The sequence below is a fragment of the Muscardinus avellanarius genome (assembly GCF_963383645.1).
Source record: "Muscardinus avellanarius genome assembly, chromosome: 5".
In the NCBI taxonomy this organism is placed as follows: domain Eukaryota; kingdom Metazoa; phylum Chordata; class Mammalia; order Rodentia; family Gliridae; genus Muscardinus; species Muscardinus avellanarius.
This window is the reverse complement of record NC_137790.1, coordinates 108,121,982-108,138,693: the sequence shown is the minus strand read 5'-3', so window position 1 is coordinate 108,138,693 and position 16,712 is coordinate 108,121,982. Positions and strand designations below refer to the sequence as shown.

Sequence of the window (16,712 nt, the reverse complement as noted above, 5' to 3'; positions counted from 1 at the left end):
CCAAATGCTATATCTGAAGGTATATTAATATTCCAACTAGAAATCCTAAAAATTAACAACAATAAAGGCAAACAATACCATTTAGAGATAGGTAAAAGACTAACATAAATAATGAATCTCCACAGATAACCAATCTTAGTTGTCTGTTGGATGGAAACTCTTGTTTCTCTGGTTCTGGTGTGTGTTACCTATTTCTTCTTTGTAGTTAATCTCTTTGAGTATTTTCTCTAGTGCTGGTTTTGAAGACATAAATTCCTTCAGTTTCTGTTTGTCATGGAAGCTTCTTATTTCTCCATCTAATTTGATAGAAAGTTTTGCTGGATAGGAAATTTTTGGCTGGAAGTTGTTTTCTTTCAGAGTTTGGGATATGTTACTCCAAGCCCTTCTGGCTCTCATGACTTGGTTTGGGAAGTCTGGAGTGAATCTAATTGGTTTGCCTCTGAATGTCACTTGGCCCTTTGTTTTTGTTGCCTTTAAAATTCTCTGCTTGACTTCCACATTGGTCATTTTGACAATTATGTGGCGTGGGGATCCTCTTCTCTGATCCTGTCTAAAGGGAGTTCAATAAGTTTCCTAGACCTGTGTATCAACCTCTTGCTCTATGTTTGGAAAATTTTCTGCTATTACTTCCTTGAAGAGATTGTTGATCCCTTTGGTTTCACTTTCTTTTCCCTCCTTTATTCCAATTATTCTTAGGTTAGCTCTCTTAAAATGGGCCCATATTTCTTCAATGTCAGATTCCTGCTGTTGGTAATTTTTTTCTAGATTAGAAACTATGCATTCATTTTTGGAATGATCATCTTCTAAGAGTGAGATTCTGTTCTCTATGTAGTTTAATCGGTTGTTTGTGTTTTGAATTGAGGCCTTTACTTCATTAATTGCATCCTTTATCTCTTTTTGGCTCTCTCTGAGTTCTTTTCGAAGCACCTCTATTATTTCTACAGTTATTTTCCTGATTTGATCTTCTAGAAATCTCTGATTTTCTGTTTTATCAGGTTCTGATGTTGTGGGGTTGTGAGCATTCATTGCTCTAGTGTTATTCCTCTTTCCCATGATTTCGGAAGTTTGTGCCCTCTCTGGGTTCTTCCCTTGGGTCACTATGACTTCGCTTAAGGTGCTCTGGATCTCGAGTCAGTAGTATCTCAGACCCCACTGCTCCTTTACTGGGTTGTATCACAGAGTCTCCGACCCAGGGAGTCGATAGAGGCTGCTTTAGACTGTGGTGGGTGCCAGGTTGCACGTTCTCCTATGGTGTGATATCTCTGCCACTGCCACTCCCCCACTGGGTCAAGTCCCAGGGAGTACAGTACTGGGATTTTTCCTCTGTGGCCCGCAATTTGACTCACTGTTCTTGGGTACGCAGATGTAGCTTTACTGGTCTTGGTGAATTCTCTGCTGCTGCCACCGGTGGCAATATGGCACCGCTGCTCGCCCTCGGCCGTGAGGCTGGCTTATTTCTTCTTGGTTTTGAGTTCCACTCTGAATCCCTGCAGCGTGTGCTGAGCTCAGCCACTGGGAGCTTTAGATGCTCTCTGTGCCGAGAAATCCCGCCTGGCTATTCCACTGCGGCTCACCTCGGCTTGCTGTAGCCATGTGGTGAAGTCGCTGCTGCCGCCGGCAGTATGGCGCTGCTGCCGCGTCCTCGGGCGTGAGGCTGGTGTATCTCCTCTGTGGCTCTGAGCTCTGTTCTCAGTCTGCTTTCTCTCTGGAACCTGGTGATTTTTTTGTTTCTCTGGTGATGGTGTTTTCTGGCTATGAAAGGCGCTGATTTTGTGGTAATGGAGATTGGTTGTTAGCGGGGCTCTTAAGCCCCGCTTTTCTCGGTCGCCATCTTCACTAAACTCTATTTTGATGCTTCTTATTTGGAAACAGGGTCTCTGAAACCAGCACGGCTGGCTTCAAACCTGCGCAATCCTCCTGTCTCCTCCTCCCAGGAGCGGGGATTACAAGTGCACACCACCACTCCAGGCTATTTATTTATTTTGTAAACAGGTTCTCAGTAAGTTGCTGAGGCTGGCCTCAAACCTGCAGTCTCCCTGTCTCAGCTTTTTAGGTACAGGGATTACAGGAATGGGCCACAATACTTGGCCCACTATTATTTTAGCCTCTTATTATTCCTGCCTTCAACTATTTCTTTTCTTCTGTGTGTACGTATGTATGTAGTACTGGAAATTGAACCCAGGGGCATTGTGCCTCTGCGTTACACTCCCAGTCCTTTAATTTTTTCACTTTGAAACAGGGTTTAAGTTTTTGAGGCTGGACTCGAATCTGCAATCTTCCTTTCTCAGCCTCTTAATCTTGAGATAACAGGTGTGTGGCACTGCACCCAGCCCTAGAATCTGTCAATAATAATTCCCAGTCTCTTTCTTATCTGTTTTATCTACCATTTCAGAAAATAATTGCCTGGAAACTCACTCTCTCATCATTCCAGGTGGTGTCCAAAGCTGTCCGTTGGTCTGACGGGCCCCATCTATGGCTTGGCAGAGCTCTGAGAACTCAGATCTTCCAGTCTTGACTCTGGCTGACTCTTCACACACAGCTCCTGCGACAGCTATACTGAACACCTGCTCTGTACCTCACACTTCCCCAGCTTCCCATTGTTAAGAAATCCCTCCCACCTGAAATCCCTCTTGACTTGTTTCTCAGCTCAGATATCCCCAACTTCATCAAACTACCATGATTATGCCAACCAAATGTGGTTAGTCATTAAATTCCCTGATATTCAAGTCAGGAGAGTGATGTACACCTGTAATCTCAGTACTTGGGAGGCTGAGACAGAGGAAGATCAATCCCAAATTTGAGGCCAGTCTCAGCAACTTACCAAAATAACAATAAAAATGGCTGCAGTGTAGCTCAGTGGTATAGTGCTCCTGGTTTCAATTTCCAGAATAAATAAATAAATAAATATTCTGCTATTTGTGCTTTTCTTCCTTATGGCACATATCATATTTTATCTCATATTATTGTTATTTTGCCTTTAATATGCTCTGATAAGATTCATAGTTGCAAAGATAGATTCTTGGGTGTGTTCTCTCAGTACCCAGTGCTGTACCTTCTGATATCCATTGCTTTTGATGCTAAATTCCATTAGCATAAAACACAGTAAAGACTTATACAATAAACATGGGACGTAGATAGTGCTGAGAGTCATTTTCTTCCAGGGCTCTTTTTAAAATGCTCATCCATTTGCAGTGAGGATCCTCTTAGAGAGTAGGGCTATTTTTGTAATGGAAATGAATGACTGTCAGCATGTAGATTAATAGGTAATCCTCTTGGAAGGTGTAAGGGGAAAGAGAAAGAGAGTACTAAATCCTTCGGCATAAAGTACGAGCTTTAATAAAAGAGCCAATAAAATAAAGGAATTAAGAAGACACAGTGAAAGCCATTTTCAGGTCAGACTCAAGTGCGGTAGATTCATGTTGGATTGACTCCTACATCTGGCCCTTGTTTGTTCTCTTTCTCCTTGCACCTGTAAGCCAGAGGGCTCATTTTTCTTCAATGGCTATAATTCTAGTTCTGCTCCTACTTTCTTGCCTGGACTATTGTAGCAGCCAGCAAACTTGATCTTGCCCCTGGCTATTTGCTCCTCCGATTCAAAAGAGTTATGTCTCATTATTTCTGGACCAAGCCCAATCTCTCTAACCTCATGGTCGAAGCTCTTAAAACACATGTCCCTTACAGTCCCCAATTTCCTCATAGATTAGGCTCCAACTAGACCTTCAAGTCATACACCCTTTTTCTCTCACTTTGCAAACAGAATCTCCTTGAAATGCCCTCCTCCTCTGACCTTTATTTTCTACTTGTTCTTCAAAAACAGTTCAAAATGCACTACCTCTGAGAAGCTCCCGTGGCACCTCTCTTTCTTCCTAGGTGGGTCGCTGCTCTGCATCTGGAACCCACTGAGCTTCCCTTTACCTCGGTTACCACACGCTTCATCTTGTCCTTGGACTCTGTTGACATGCTTGTCTCGGAGCTCAGAGCTACTCAAAGCAGGGTCTGTGTGGGAGATAAAAATGGAGTTGAAGACACAGGATAGATGCAGAGTGGAGCAAGGATGGCACTGGACAGGGTCCAGCTACAAGTAAAGATGCTCATCTCGAGCCTCCACCCTCCCCACATCCCACACTCCAGACACACAGGCCCGCTTTGGTCCCAGAACGTTCCTGGCTTGTACCTGCCCCGGGAAAGGCCTTTGTTTCTACCTGGAACATTTCATCTTCAGGTCTGCTGTGGCTAGCTTCTTTCTTTGATCTCACTTGACAGTTACCTTCTAAGACACACATTTCCTAAAGCCCTTTCTCAAGTTTTGACTCTTTCTGATCTCAATCATCCACCAACACATCACCATATCTTATTTTTTCCTTTTTTCTTTGTTATGGTACAGGGTATTGAACCCAGGGACATTCTACCTCTGAACTACACCTGTAGCTCATTTTATTTTTGTATTTTGGAACAAAATTTCACTAACTTTTACTGAAGCTGGTCTCAAACCTATGACCCTCCTATCTCAGCCTTTCAAGTACTGGAATTACAGACATGTAACACTTGGCTTGTTTTCTTGATTATACTTATAACACCTGAAACTGTGGTCATTTATTGAGTTGCTTTTTTATTGTCCTTCTATTCATGCCTGCTTTCCATGTACTAGAAAGAAACTGTTTCATTCCCCATGGTATACATATGAACAGATAAATGAATAGTTTTCTGGCTCTGAAAAAAAATCTATCTAAAAAAGCCAAAAAACAAACACAGTTCCTACCTTGAGAAAGTTCACATTCTAGAAAATTTCTAAATTTCATGGGTAGGGCTAAAGCTAAAAATATTTTAGCAACTAAAACCCAGAGACATTTTTGGTATGTTGGGTTCTGTTATGATGCTCCCTTCATTTTGTTATTTTAAGCATGCCCTTGGTGATGCAGAAATCTATTTAAATTTGTTGTGTTTAGTAACAGTGCCACAGAGGAGGTGATGGCGTACATTGGCACGATGACCATCCGGCCAGCACTACTCTAATCTCAAATATTTAGAGCCTTGGCCCCCTGCACAATACCTCATATGGAGGGTGTTCGATAAATATTTGCTCAGTGACTAAATAAATACCTTAGTACTTCTTCAGAAGAATTTGATATTTTTGCCCAGCTCTTCTCCAGAGACCTAGGGTGCACTAGCTTTGTTCCCATCTTATCCACTGTAGAAAGCGGGGCTCCACGCCACCTGCACCGAAGTGGGACCAGTCCTTTGGCGGCAGACCCGCCATAACTGGGGAGAGATGAGGCTACTTGGGGCAGGTGTGCAGAATTTTTTTTAAAGTTTATTTGCCTTTGGGGGCTGGGGACTATTTAAGTGGAAGAACATTTGCCTGGCATGCACGACGCCCTGGGTTCAATCCCCAGTATTGCAAAAAGAAAAAAAGTTTAAATTTATTTGCTTTTGATTTATGTATTAAAAGAATAGCTAATTTGTCTGTAACCAGTAAGATGAATTCACCAGTGTAAATTTCTGAATGTCCCTCACATTCTGACTCCAGGCGGGAGGTAGTTGAATGCATAGCTGTCGTCTGGAGCAGCACGGTGTGGTGGGTGAGATGTGTACAACAGGCAGGCACAGGCCCTGGCGAGTGTGTGACCAGCCTGGCAGTACAGGTGGTCTTGATGAACACTGAGTACACAGGAGGCGTGATACAGTAGTAGCTAGTGTGAGGAGCTATGAGCTTGGATATATTCCGGTGTGGCTCAATCAACTTCCAAGACATGGTAGCCTCAGACACAGGGTTACTTAACCCACATTCAATTATATTATAATGTGTGTGCTTGAAATTTGACCCAAGGGAGGGGGTTAAGAGCTCCATTTTCTTTTTGCCACAGTATCTATGATGTGATTTCTTACATGTTGATTTTTTTCCCACATGTTTCCAAATGAATGGTGTTTTTATAAAGGCTATGTGTCTTGAGGTCTTGTTCATATCTGCACACATTTTACTAACCATCATTTCCCAGTTAATCATACTGTAGAAATCCAAACATTAGATTCAATCATTGTTTTACTGCCTTTGAAATATACAGTGACACTGGTTTCTGGGTCCTACTTACTTTACTCTTCTATTTGGTTGGATGATTTAAGTTTTTTAGTAATGTATGTGATTTTTGTACTCTTTCTCTGTTGCTGCTCTCAATTTTCTTAGTTTACTTTGTATTAGTATAGTATGCTTTATTTATTATAATAATAGACTTTATATCTACCATCACAAACACAATTGTGGTCATGGGTCCACATACTGACTATAAAAGACTTTGTACACCCAAAGATTTTTTTTCCTTATGAAATAGCTAACACCTTTCATCTATTAATCATGAAGGTCTGTTTCTAAGTTAAATGTTAGAAAAGTGCACATTACCACCAAACTCCCTCTCAGTGTTGAAATTTGAATTTAATATTCCCCCAAAACATCATGTGTTGGCAGTGCAGCTAGGATGGAGGTGGGGCTACTAGAGGAAGCGTGTCACTGAGGTGTGGCCTTGGGACCATAGCTATCTCTGGCCATCCATTTCTCTCTCCTCTGTCTCTGTCTCTGTCTCTCTTCTCTCTCTCTCTCTCTCTCTCTCTCTCTCTCTCTCTCTCTCTCTCTCCCTCTCTCTTTCTCTCTGCTTCTGGTCACTATGATGTGAGAGCAGCTTTTCTTGACCGTATAACTTGCCAGTGTTACTTCTGCCTTAGAGTAGGCTCACCATAGACTGAACCATGAGCCAAATATGCCTTTGCCCCTCTAAGTGGTTTGTGTCAGGTCACAACAATAAAAAGGCTGAGTAATACACTCTACTTAGGTTAGATATGTTGGGGTTTGTGTGCCAGGTTACATTACAGCACTGTTTTCTTTTTTTTCTTTTTTTTTTCTTTTTTGAAACTGTTTTTTGCTAGGTTGATGAGTCTTACTACTTGCTGAGGCTGTCCTCGAACCTGTGATCTTCCCGTTTTAGCCGCCCAAGTACTGGGATTATGAACATGTGCCACTATGCCTGGCTAGGTTAGATAATTTTTTAGGCTCGATTGTGCACTGGAAGGCAGGGATGCAAAGATCTTGTCTCAAGGGAGTTGAGAGTCTAGGGAGAGAAACACTAAAGCAGATAAAATGAGTCCTGGGTTCAGTAAGAAAAGTGGCCAGATCTGCTCTAAAGATTTAGGAATGAGCAGAGAACAGGAAAATAGCCTCTACGGGCTAGAAGCCAAGCCTTCGAGACAGATAGCTGTCTCACCATGTAACTAGGCTGGAGGGAGGATCTGTTGAAATGAAACAGAAGTAATAAAAATCAAGCTATTTCTACTCAAAAAGTCTGAAACACAATGGTGAATGTATGCAACAGAGGCAACTCATTGAAGCTTCGATTGGGTGCTAACCAGGTGTGCAGGGGAACATGTATTGAAGGCAAGGAGGGAGACAGAGCAAGCAGGAGAAGGGATAAATGGCTTTAAAAGCATCTTGGCTGGGCATGGTGGCACACACCTTTAATCCCAGTACTTGGGAGGTTGACACAGAAGGATTGCAGTTTCAAGGCCAGTCTCAGAAACTTAGTAAGACCATCAGCTATCTAGCGAGACTGTGTTTCAAAATAAAAAAAGGCCTGGGAGTGTAGCTTGAAGGAAGAATGCCCTTAGTTTCAATAATCAGTACCAAAAGGAAAAAAGAAAAAAAAAAAACAATCCTGGACATCCTAGAAGAAGGATCAACATGCACCGGTGGCAAGTAGCAGTGCAGTTCTCCACCACACTACCATGACACACGCAGACACCTGTAGAAACTCATTGCAAAATGACTTGGGCTGGGCATGGTGGCATGCACCTTAATCCCAGTACTGAGACAGGAGGATCGCAGGTTTGAGGACAGCCTCAGCAACCTAGTGAGACCTTGTTTCAAACAACATAATAGGGCTAGGGGTATACGTCAGAAGTAGAATGCTGCTGGGTTCAATCCACAGTACTATAAATAAGCATATCAATAACTTGTAAAACGTTCATTTTCTGAATTTTTCAAAATTTATTTTCTAGCTGACACTTTAAAACAAAAAATTGTACATATGAATGGGGTAGTGGGTAATACTTTGATACAGATTTACATTTAGAATGTTTAAAGCAGGTTCAACATATCTATCTCTGCAAACATTTATGTCTTTTTATGGTTAAAAGAACATTCAAAATCCTTACTTCTAGTTTTCTGAAGTGTGCAGGACATCATCTTGGTCTACACCACTACTTCCCAGTGGCATGGGAGCCTCTTAGCCTCTTAGTCCTTCCTAACTGGAATTTAATGTCGTTGGGCCATCTTTCCCTGTCTCCCCTCCCTGTACTCTGAGAACTACATTCCTACTCTCCATTTCTATGAGATCTACGTGTCTACAAAATAGTTTAGCTTGTGGAAAATCCATTCGTTTTCAAAATTATTGTATAAAGAATTTTTTAGGGAACTAGAAATATTCTGTATCTTATTTGTGAAGGTAAATTTACAGATATAAACCTCTACTAAACTTAATTTGTGTTTTATAAATAAATTTCATAGTAAAGAAACAACATTTCAAAGTACATTCAAAGTGACTTTGCATCTGCATACAATTATATGTCTTAATTTTTATTTTTCTAAAAATTTTTATCAGTATCCTTTTTGGGGGGGGCGTTCTGGGGATTGAACCCAGGGACATTATACCTCTGAGCTATACTCCAAAATCATTTTGTTTTGTTTTGAAACAAATCTTACTAGGTTGCAAATGTCTCATTAAGTTACTGAGGTTGGCTTTGAACCTACAATCCTCCTGTCTCAGCATCCCAAATACTGGGAGTACGGGTGTGTGCCACCACACCCAGCCTCTTCAGTATCTTTATATACATTAATTATTGGAGGGGGAAGTCATCTCTCTTTTTTCTTTACAGATCTTGTTAAAATGTTTGTCCATTTTACTATCTTATAAGTAAGTAGCTCTCTGAGAATTACGCTTGCTTTCTTGTTCTTTGTGCCACCAGTCCCTTGCAGTACCCTTGCCACCAACGCCACCATTTTATGTGGGTAAATAGGAGCATATGAGAAGACAGTTGAGGAGAGAAGGCTACAACACCTGGGGCAGAGGCCAGAAATAGAGAGATGAGTTGTTGTTTTTTTTTTTAAGGTGTCTCATGTAGCCAGTAGGTCAGGCCTAGTAGCTCTTGAAGACCGTTTCCTCTGTGTAAATTGATGTGAATGAAATATCATTTGGTGTCTTTGAGAACTCCCCTCAGAGTATTTGAGGAGGACTTAGCTGGCCGTAGAGAAGCTGGTTGCCCTCTAGGAATGGTCTCTGCCATGTCTGCATTCAGGGCTGTAATACTGGTTCTGGTGCAGGGCCTTCCTGGACTGACGAGCTGATGAAAACAGGCAGCAGAATATGAAGGAGGCACAGTGTGAGTTAGCTGCTGGACAGCTCAGCGCTGTACTGCTTTAGAAAGTGTGGGCTTGTTTTACCAACTAGATTACTTACCTCAATTTGTATTTATTCTTTTTTAAAAACAAACTAAAACAAAACTTCTCTGCATTTGAAAAAGCCAATTATACTTAACTGCAAAATATAAAAACTTGGGGTAAAAATTTTTCTAGTCATTAAATGCATTTTAATAAATATAATTATGACATGGACTTTTTAATAATCCCAAATGTGATTTGAGGAACTAAAATTCCAAGAAAATGTATATATTCAGAGATGCTATATTTATTTGGGGCATACTCAAAATAATCAGATGGCATGTAATAGTTGTACCAAAAATGTTAACGAGCACCTGCATATAAGATAATTGGGTGTCTTTGAAAACTTGAAGGGAAAATGTATGCTGTAAGCAGGACCAGGTTACTTACAAAGTCGTACTTAATAAGGAGCCTAATAGGAAATCATTGGGGTTTTTACTGAGTGGCGGTGGGCATCAATAACAAGGTTACTTATCTGAAATTTGGATTAAACTTTCTGAAACTGAAAACAAATGAAAGTATTAACTTGAGTCATCTTTTCTCCTGCTTTCTTGTACTTTTTCTTTTCAAAATGAATATAGAGTATCTTTTTTGTCATCAAAAGATTTCCTTTAATCTTGGAGAACCATTGAAAGCACAAGACTAAAAACTATTTTATAGTTTGATAGACTTGCTATAACAAAGTACCACAGATTGAGTAGGTTAGAAAACAGAAATTTATTTTCTCACAGTTCTCAATGCTGGAAGTCTGAGATAAAGCTGTCAGTGAGTTGCTGTGAGGACTTCATGGGGTATAGATGGCTGTCTTCTACCTCTGTACTCACATGCTGTATTTAGGATCCTCCCGAGAACCAAGTGTGTGAGTGTGTGTGTGTGTGCGTGTGTGTGTGTGTGTGTGTGTGTGTGTGTAAGGAGAAGCTCTTAAGATTGGCTTGGAGTGTGTGATGAGTTGTGGAGGCTTTGAAAACCCACAGTCTGTGGGGTAGACATTCAGGGAGAAGTTGCAGGCACGGCTGAAGGCTGTCTGTTGACAGGGTTTCTCCTTGCCCAGGCTTCATTCAGACTTCAACTGATTGGACGAGACTCTACATTTTGAGGGCAATCGGCTTTACTCAAAGTCCACTGACTTAAATGTTAATCTCATCCAAAAACATCTCCAGAGAAACATCTGTTAGGTAGCTAGCCAGACATTAGCAGATGGGGTCAGCTGGGACAGACCAGAAGTTTACCTGCAGAGCATAGCTCATCTTGGTCCCTCCCTGTGGGAAGAGGGCAGATAAACAGCACAGGGTCACTAAATTGCAAAGTGCAAAGGGCAGTTAATCACCACAGAACACTCGGTGCCTCGTTCCTCTCCTGAAAACTGACTGCTCCAGACCTGGCTCTAGAGTGTAACCCCATCGCCCCAGGCCGCCTCCCCATTCCCTGAACAGCCAGCCATTCCAGACAGTTTCCCCTGGAGTGTGACCCTTTCCCCAAGCTTCGTGGCCTTTCTCATATGGTGCCTTTGCTTCTCTAAATAAACCTCTGGTACACTCCATTTGTGCTTTCTGTATAAATGCTTTCCAAGTAGATAAGCAAGGACTGGGGTTGTGCAGAATAATTTTAAGATCTCCCACCCTATAATACATGCAGAATAAAATTTGACTGAGTAACGGGGCATTGAAGTCCAGACAAGATGAAACTGACCACCACTCAGGCCTCTCTGTACTTGTCCTTGTCTAAGTGTCCTGTTCTTATGAGGACATAATCATATGTCCTCCCTAGTGACCTCATTTTAATTTAGGGCCCTATTTCTAAGTACAGTCACATTCTGAGTACTGGGGTTAGGATTAAGCAAAAGAATTTTGGGGAGAGCACAATCCAGCCCATTGTGGCCATTAAGTTAAAAGTAAAAATAAACGGAAAGACAACTGAAAGGGAAAAATAATTTTCCTGTCACTAAGAATTAATCATTTTCTCTGTTCTTAGAGTAACACATCATTTGAATTCTCAGTCAAACCATGAAACTGGAATGGAAACTGACTCTTTTTACCTATATACACATTTCTAGAACCTAGAAGTCAATTTAGTTTTTCTTTGCAAAGGATTATCTGTATTATCATGGTAATTAGAGATTAGGTTAAGAAAAGGGAAAAAAGCACTTTAAAAAAAATTCTGAGCCAGGCGTGGTGGCTCATGCTTGTAATCCCAGCATTCCTGAGGCTGAAGCTTTCGGGAGCCTGAGACAAGAGGATCGGTTCACAGACAGCCTCAGCTACTTAGTGAGGCCCTCTGCAACTCAGTGAGACCCGGTTTCAAAATAAAGAATAAAAAATAGGGCAGGGGGTGTAGCTCGGAGGTCAAATGCCCCTGGGTTCCATCCCCAGACCCGAAAAAAAAAAAAATCTGGTTACGTCTGGGTTTTTACCCACTTTCTGTGTGTACTTTTTATTTCAAAATAGAATGCACTGTATAGAATGTTTTTGAGTTATGAGCTAATTCAAAGCCACTACTTAAAAACAGATTTTCTGTATTTTCTTGCAATAAAACAATGGAAAATTACCAATAGAAATGAAGGGGAGAATTAACAAGAGAATATAAAATGAGGGCAAATTAGAAACCACATCTTCAATGGTTCTCTCTTATCACAAGTGAAATTTTGTAACTTTATCTCTGGTCTTTCATATCAGGATCTTAGTCTCTTATCTCTCAAACCCATTAACAAAAGGGCCAAATGCTTCCCTATCTCTGATACTAAAGAGACCCTCTAATTCTCTTTTTGCAGATAAGAAAGAGATGTTCCTCTCCAAGGCGATTCACAAGTCCTTCATAGAGGTTAATGAGGAAGGCTCAGAAGCTGCTGCGGCCTCAGGTAAGGACAAAGGTGTTTTTTCCCCCCCCCAAATTCTTCTTGTCTCTTCTAGATTTGTATTTTAAAAATAATCTTGAGCAAGGGCAGGGATCATTTTCAGAAGCAAGCTAACAAATTCTTTTGTTCTAAGTTAAAAGTTAAGTAAATGCTAAACCAGTCAGAGTTCTCTCAAAAGGATGTGAAGCATCCTGTGCTCCTTTATGTTCTAACTCCCATCTTTTTTTTTTTTTTTTTGGTGGTACTGGGGTTCCTGGAAGCCCTTCTACCTCCTGGCTACACTCCCAGACCTATTTTTACATTTTTATTTGGAAACAGGGTCTCCTAAGCCAGCGTGCGCGGCTGGCTTCGAACCTGCACGATCCTCCTGTCTCTGCCTCCCAAGCGCGGGGATTACAAGCGTGCGCCACCACGCCTGGCTCCATATGACTTTAAAAATAAGAATGACATAGCCTTTAAAAAATTTATTTTCTTTTTGTGGTACTGGGGTTCCTGGAAGCCCTTTTACCTCCGGGTTACAGTCCCAGACCTATTTTTTAATATTTTTTTACTTGGAAACAGGGTCTCTTAAGCCAGCGCGGCTGGCTTCGAACCTGTGCGATCCTCCTGCCTCTGCCTCCCAAGCCGGGGATTACAAACGGTGCACCACCACGCCCAGCCTCTTTGTTTTCTCTTTAATGAGAGAATGAAAACATTGGCAGCACTGAGTAGATGGATTTTTCCTATTTTGCTGCCTATATAAATATTTTAAACATTTCCCTGATGTCACTTAACCATTACTCTTGGGAGTTGGTTCTTAATTTTGTCCTCAGAAGTTTTGATTCCTTAAAAGCACACCCAGAAACCAGAGTATATAATAGATGTAAATAACTTTACATAAGTAGTACTGATGACATGATTTATTTTTGTTTGTGGCTTTTTTTGTGGGGGCTTGTTTTTTGTTATTGTTTGTTTGTTTGTTATAAAGGATTGAACCCAGGGGCATCCTATCTCAGAGCCACACTCCTCTTTTTATTTTTCATTTTGAAATATGGTCTCCTCGAGGTGCTGAGGATCCCTCTGAATTGCCCAGACTGGCCTAGAACCTGTGGTCTTCTTGTCTTAGACTCCCAAGTACTGAGATTACAGTGTGTGCCATCACATCTAGTTTAAAACATAATTTAAGTAAATATTTTTTTTAGAAATGGCTTAAATCATATGCCCAAAGATCAGTGGCAATTGTTCTGAATCATTTTGATGGTTATGACTTCCCTAGATATGTGAGAATTTTTCCACTCATTTTTCTCCTTCCTTTTACTTGCTTGAATTTGCCTTAATCTTATGTTTAATAGTACCACCAAATTTTATTAGAATCCCCCCCTACACACACACACATACACCAGTAAAATGTTAGATTATAGCTGGACATGGTGACACATGCTTCTAATCCCAGTACTTAGGAGACTGAGACAGGAGGACTGTAATTTTGAGGTCAGCCTGGGCAATTTAGCAAGATTTTATTTCAAAATGAAAATAAAAATGGCTGGGGGTATAGCCCAGAAGTAAAATACCTCTGGGTTCAATCCCTAATAACCATCCCCCACTATGTGAATGCGCTCGCTCTCTCTCTCTCTCTCCCTCTCTCTCCGTCCCTCCCTCCCTCCCTCCCTCCCTCCCTCCCTCCCTCCCTCTCTCTCTCTCTCTCTCACCACACACACACAAAACAACAAAAATACTTTTAGCTTATTTGCACATATCATTTCTAACTTTACCAGTCAAAACAGTATTTTCAGGAGGAAATTGAAACAATAGTCTTAGGCATAAAAAGAGGTTACAGTCATCTAATGTTGACTTTTTCTCCAACAACTAACCATGCCGCAGCAAATACATGGCAATAACCAGCAATGGGGATCTCAGGGACTCAGCGGCCCCTTGGGGAGCACCTCTTGTCTCTCACTGTGGAGGCTCCTGTAGTCAGACACCCCAGCTACTTACTAGAACTCCAGAGACAAAAGTGTCTTGAAAACAAGACAGAAACAGCCTTCTTGAAGGGGGGATGTTTTGTACTTCCCTTAACTGAAAGCAGGTTTTGATAAAAACAGAAATATTTACCTTACGATGAAAATAGAACTTTTATAACAGGCAGAATAAATTGTTCTACTATTTTTGGTGAGGTGGAGGGAGAAAATTACATGTGATGTGTGTTTATTTCATTTTTGGATTAAGTAGAAACATTAATACCTTTTCAACTTTTCTGTCTTTGAGTCTTTAAAAGCTTGTTTGTGACTTGTTGCCTGTGCGTTGCTTGGGTAGACAGATGGCTTGAGAAGCTGCTCCTTAGTCTGTGCGAATCACAAACTTGAACTGCTTTCTCTCTGTACTGTAGGAATGGTTGCAATTAGTAGGATGGCTGTTCTTTATCCTCAAGTTATCGTCGACCATCCATTTCTCTTTTTTATCAGGAACAGGAAAACTGGTAAGTCTGTTGTAAGAAGAGTTTTATTTTATTTATTTATTTTTAATAGGTATTTAAAATTTTATTAAGTCTTGTTTATGTATCGCTTGAGTTTTTATTTTTTTTATTTTTATGTGGATCATATTAAAAATGGAATACATTCAGACTGTGCTTAGTGCCCTCTCTCAACACCCATTTCCCCTTCCCCCCTCCCAACAATGAGTGTCCAGGTTAACCATGCTACATACATACTTTTACACATATTTGAATGTAGCTCCTCCATTAATCAACCTCAGCCTTCTTCATCTCCTACCCTTCCATTTCAGCTTTGTTGAGGTTTCCCTTCCATTATGTGGAGATGCTCTGGTATTCCTAATAGTCCCTAGTTCAGGCATATTAGAGAAAACATAAGACTCTTCTCTTTCTGTGCTTGGCTGATCTCAACATAATGTTCTCCAGGTCTTTCCATCTTCTTGCGAATGACATGATTTTGTTCTTCTGAATAGAATTCTATTGTGTGTATTTCCCATAAGTTTGCAATCCATTCATCTGTTGATGGAGCTTTAGGTTTGTTCCATATTTTGGCTATTACAAACTGTGCTGCTATGAACATGGGTATGCATATGTTACTGTAGTTCTCTGATTTCAACCCCTTTGGACATATACCCAGGAGTGCTATAGCCAGATCATATGCTGAATCCATCCCCAGTTTTCTAAGGAATCTTCACACTGATCTCCGTAGCGGCTGAACTAGTTTGCACTCCCACTAACAGCGTAAAAGCGTTCCTCTTTCCCCACATCCTCGCCAGCATTTGCTGTTACTTGATTTCTTTATGCTTGCCACTCTGAGTGGGGTTAGATGGAATCTTAGCATAGTTTTGATTTGCAGAAGACAATTTTACTTAATAAAACTACAAGGGCACTTTTTAAAATTGGTGACTCCCATCTCATAGTATTTATTAGATAAGTTCTAATATTGAAAAGATTTTAATAAAACTAATTATTTATCTTTTTAGAACACAGTTAATTGTAAACAAAAAGGAAAATAAATACTCCATTCTCTTGTTCACTCCACTCTTTTCTTTAATTCCAAAACAATGCAGGTACCGTCTTATTCATGGGACGAGTCCTGCATCCGGAAACAATGAGCTCCAGCGGACATGATTTTGAGGAACTTTAAATCACTTCATTTGAGTAATGAGGAAAAAATAATGAAGCACATTATGTTTGCAACTGGTATATATTTAGGATCTGTGTTTTCCAGTATATCTTAAATAATATTTAAAATAGCTTCAGATAGAAACAATATATGTGAAATATAAGTCAGCCTCTCAAGGAAATTGTATTAAGCCTGTTCTCTGTATTAAGGTAATGGTAATGTATGTCATTCTGTTTGTTGTGCTATTGTTTAAAATAAAAGTACATATTGAATACGTGAACAGCTGTGTTTCATTTCAAAAGTTGTAGTATACAGATGCCTGTAGGTTCAATTTGGAAACAATGATGTTTTGTTAGGAATTATAGTATAAAAATACCATTTGGTGGAATTTGGAAGATATGATGTTTCTGGGTCTTTTAAATCTTTCATAATTGTGCAGAATCAAAACACCAACATAAACTAGCATTATATACTTACATGTAGCAAGCAATAACATATGCAGTGAGGGCAGATACTCCACAAAATTTCTAATTGTCATTTCTTTGAAATCAGCAAAACGGTAGTACAAGTAAATATAAACTGAGTATCTTCTGTGTGGCTTCATGACAAAACTTGTTATGAATAATAATAAAAAAAGGAGCCAGGTGTAATAGCGCATGCTTGTAATCGCAGAACTGGAAGCCTGGGACAGGAGGATCACAGGTCTCCAGCCAGCCTTAGCTACTTAGTAAGGATCTCCACAACTTAGTGATACCTTGTTTCAAAATAAAAAAGGGCCTGGCGTGGAATC

General features: G+C 40.5%; 1 protein-coding gene across 1 annotated transcript in view; it reads left to right on the top strand.

The window, feature by feature from the left end:
- The window catches only part of SERPINI1 (serpin family I member 1), a gene marked incomplete at both ends in the record, with an annotated part of 36,357 nt that extends 20,414 nt beyond the window's left edge, over positions 1 to 15,943 (top strand). The window contains 3 exons of the mRNA XM_080696578.1: positions 12,246 to 12,332; positions 14,695 to 14,784; positions 15,867 to 15,943. Of these exons, the coding sequence (XP_080552704.1) occupies positions 12,246 to 12,332; positions 14,695 to 14,784; positions 15,867 to 15,943 (254 nt within the window). The remainder of the gene's footprint in view (positions 1 to 12,245; positions 12,333 to 14,694; positions 14,785 to 15,866) is intronic.
- Positions 15,944 to 16,712: the final 769 nt, after the last annotated feature.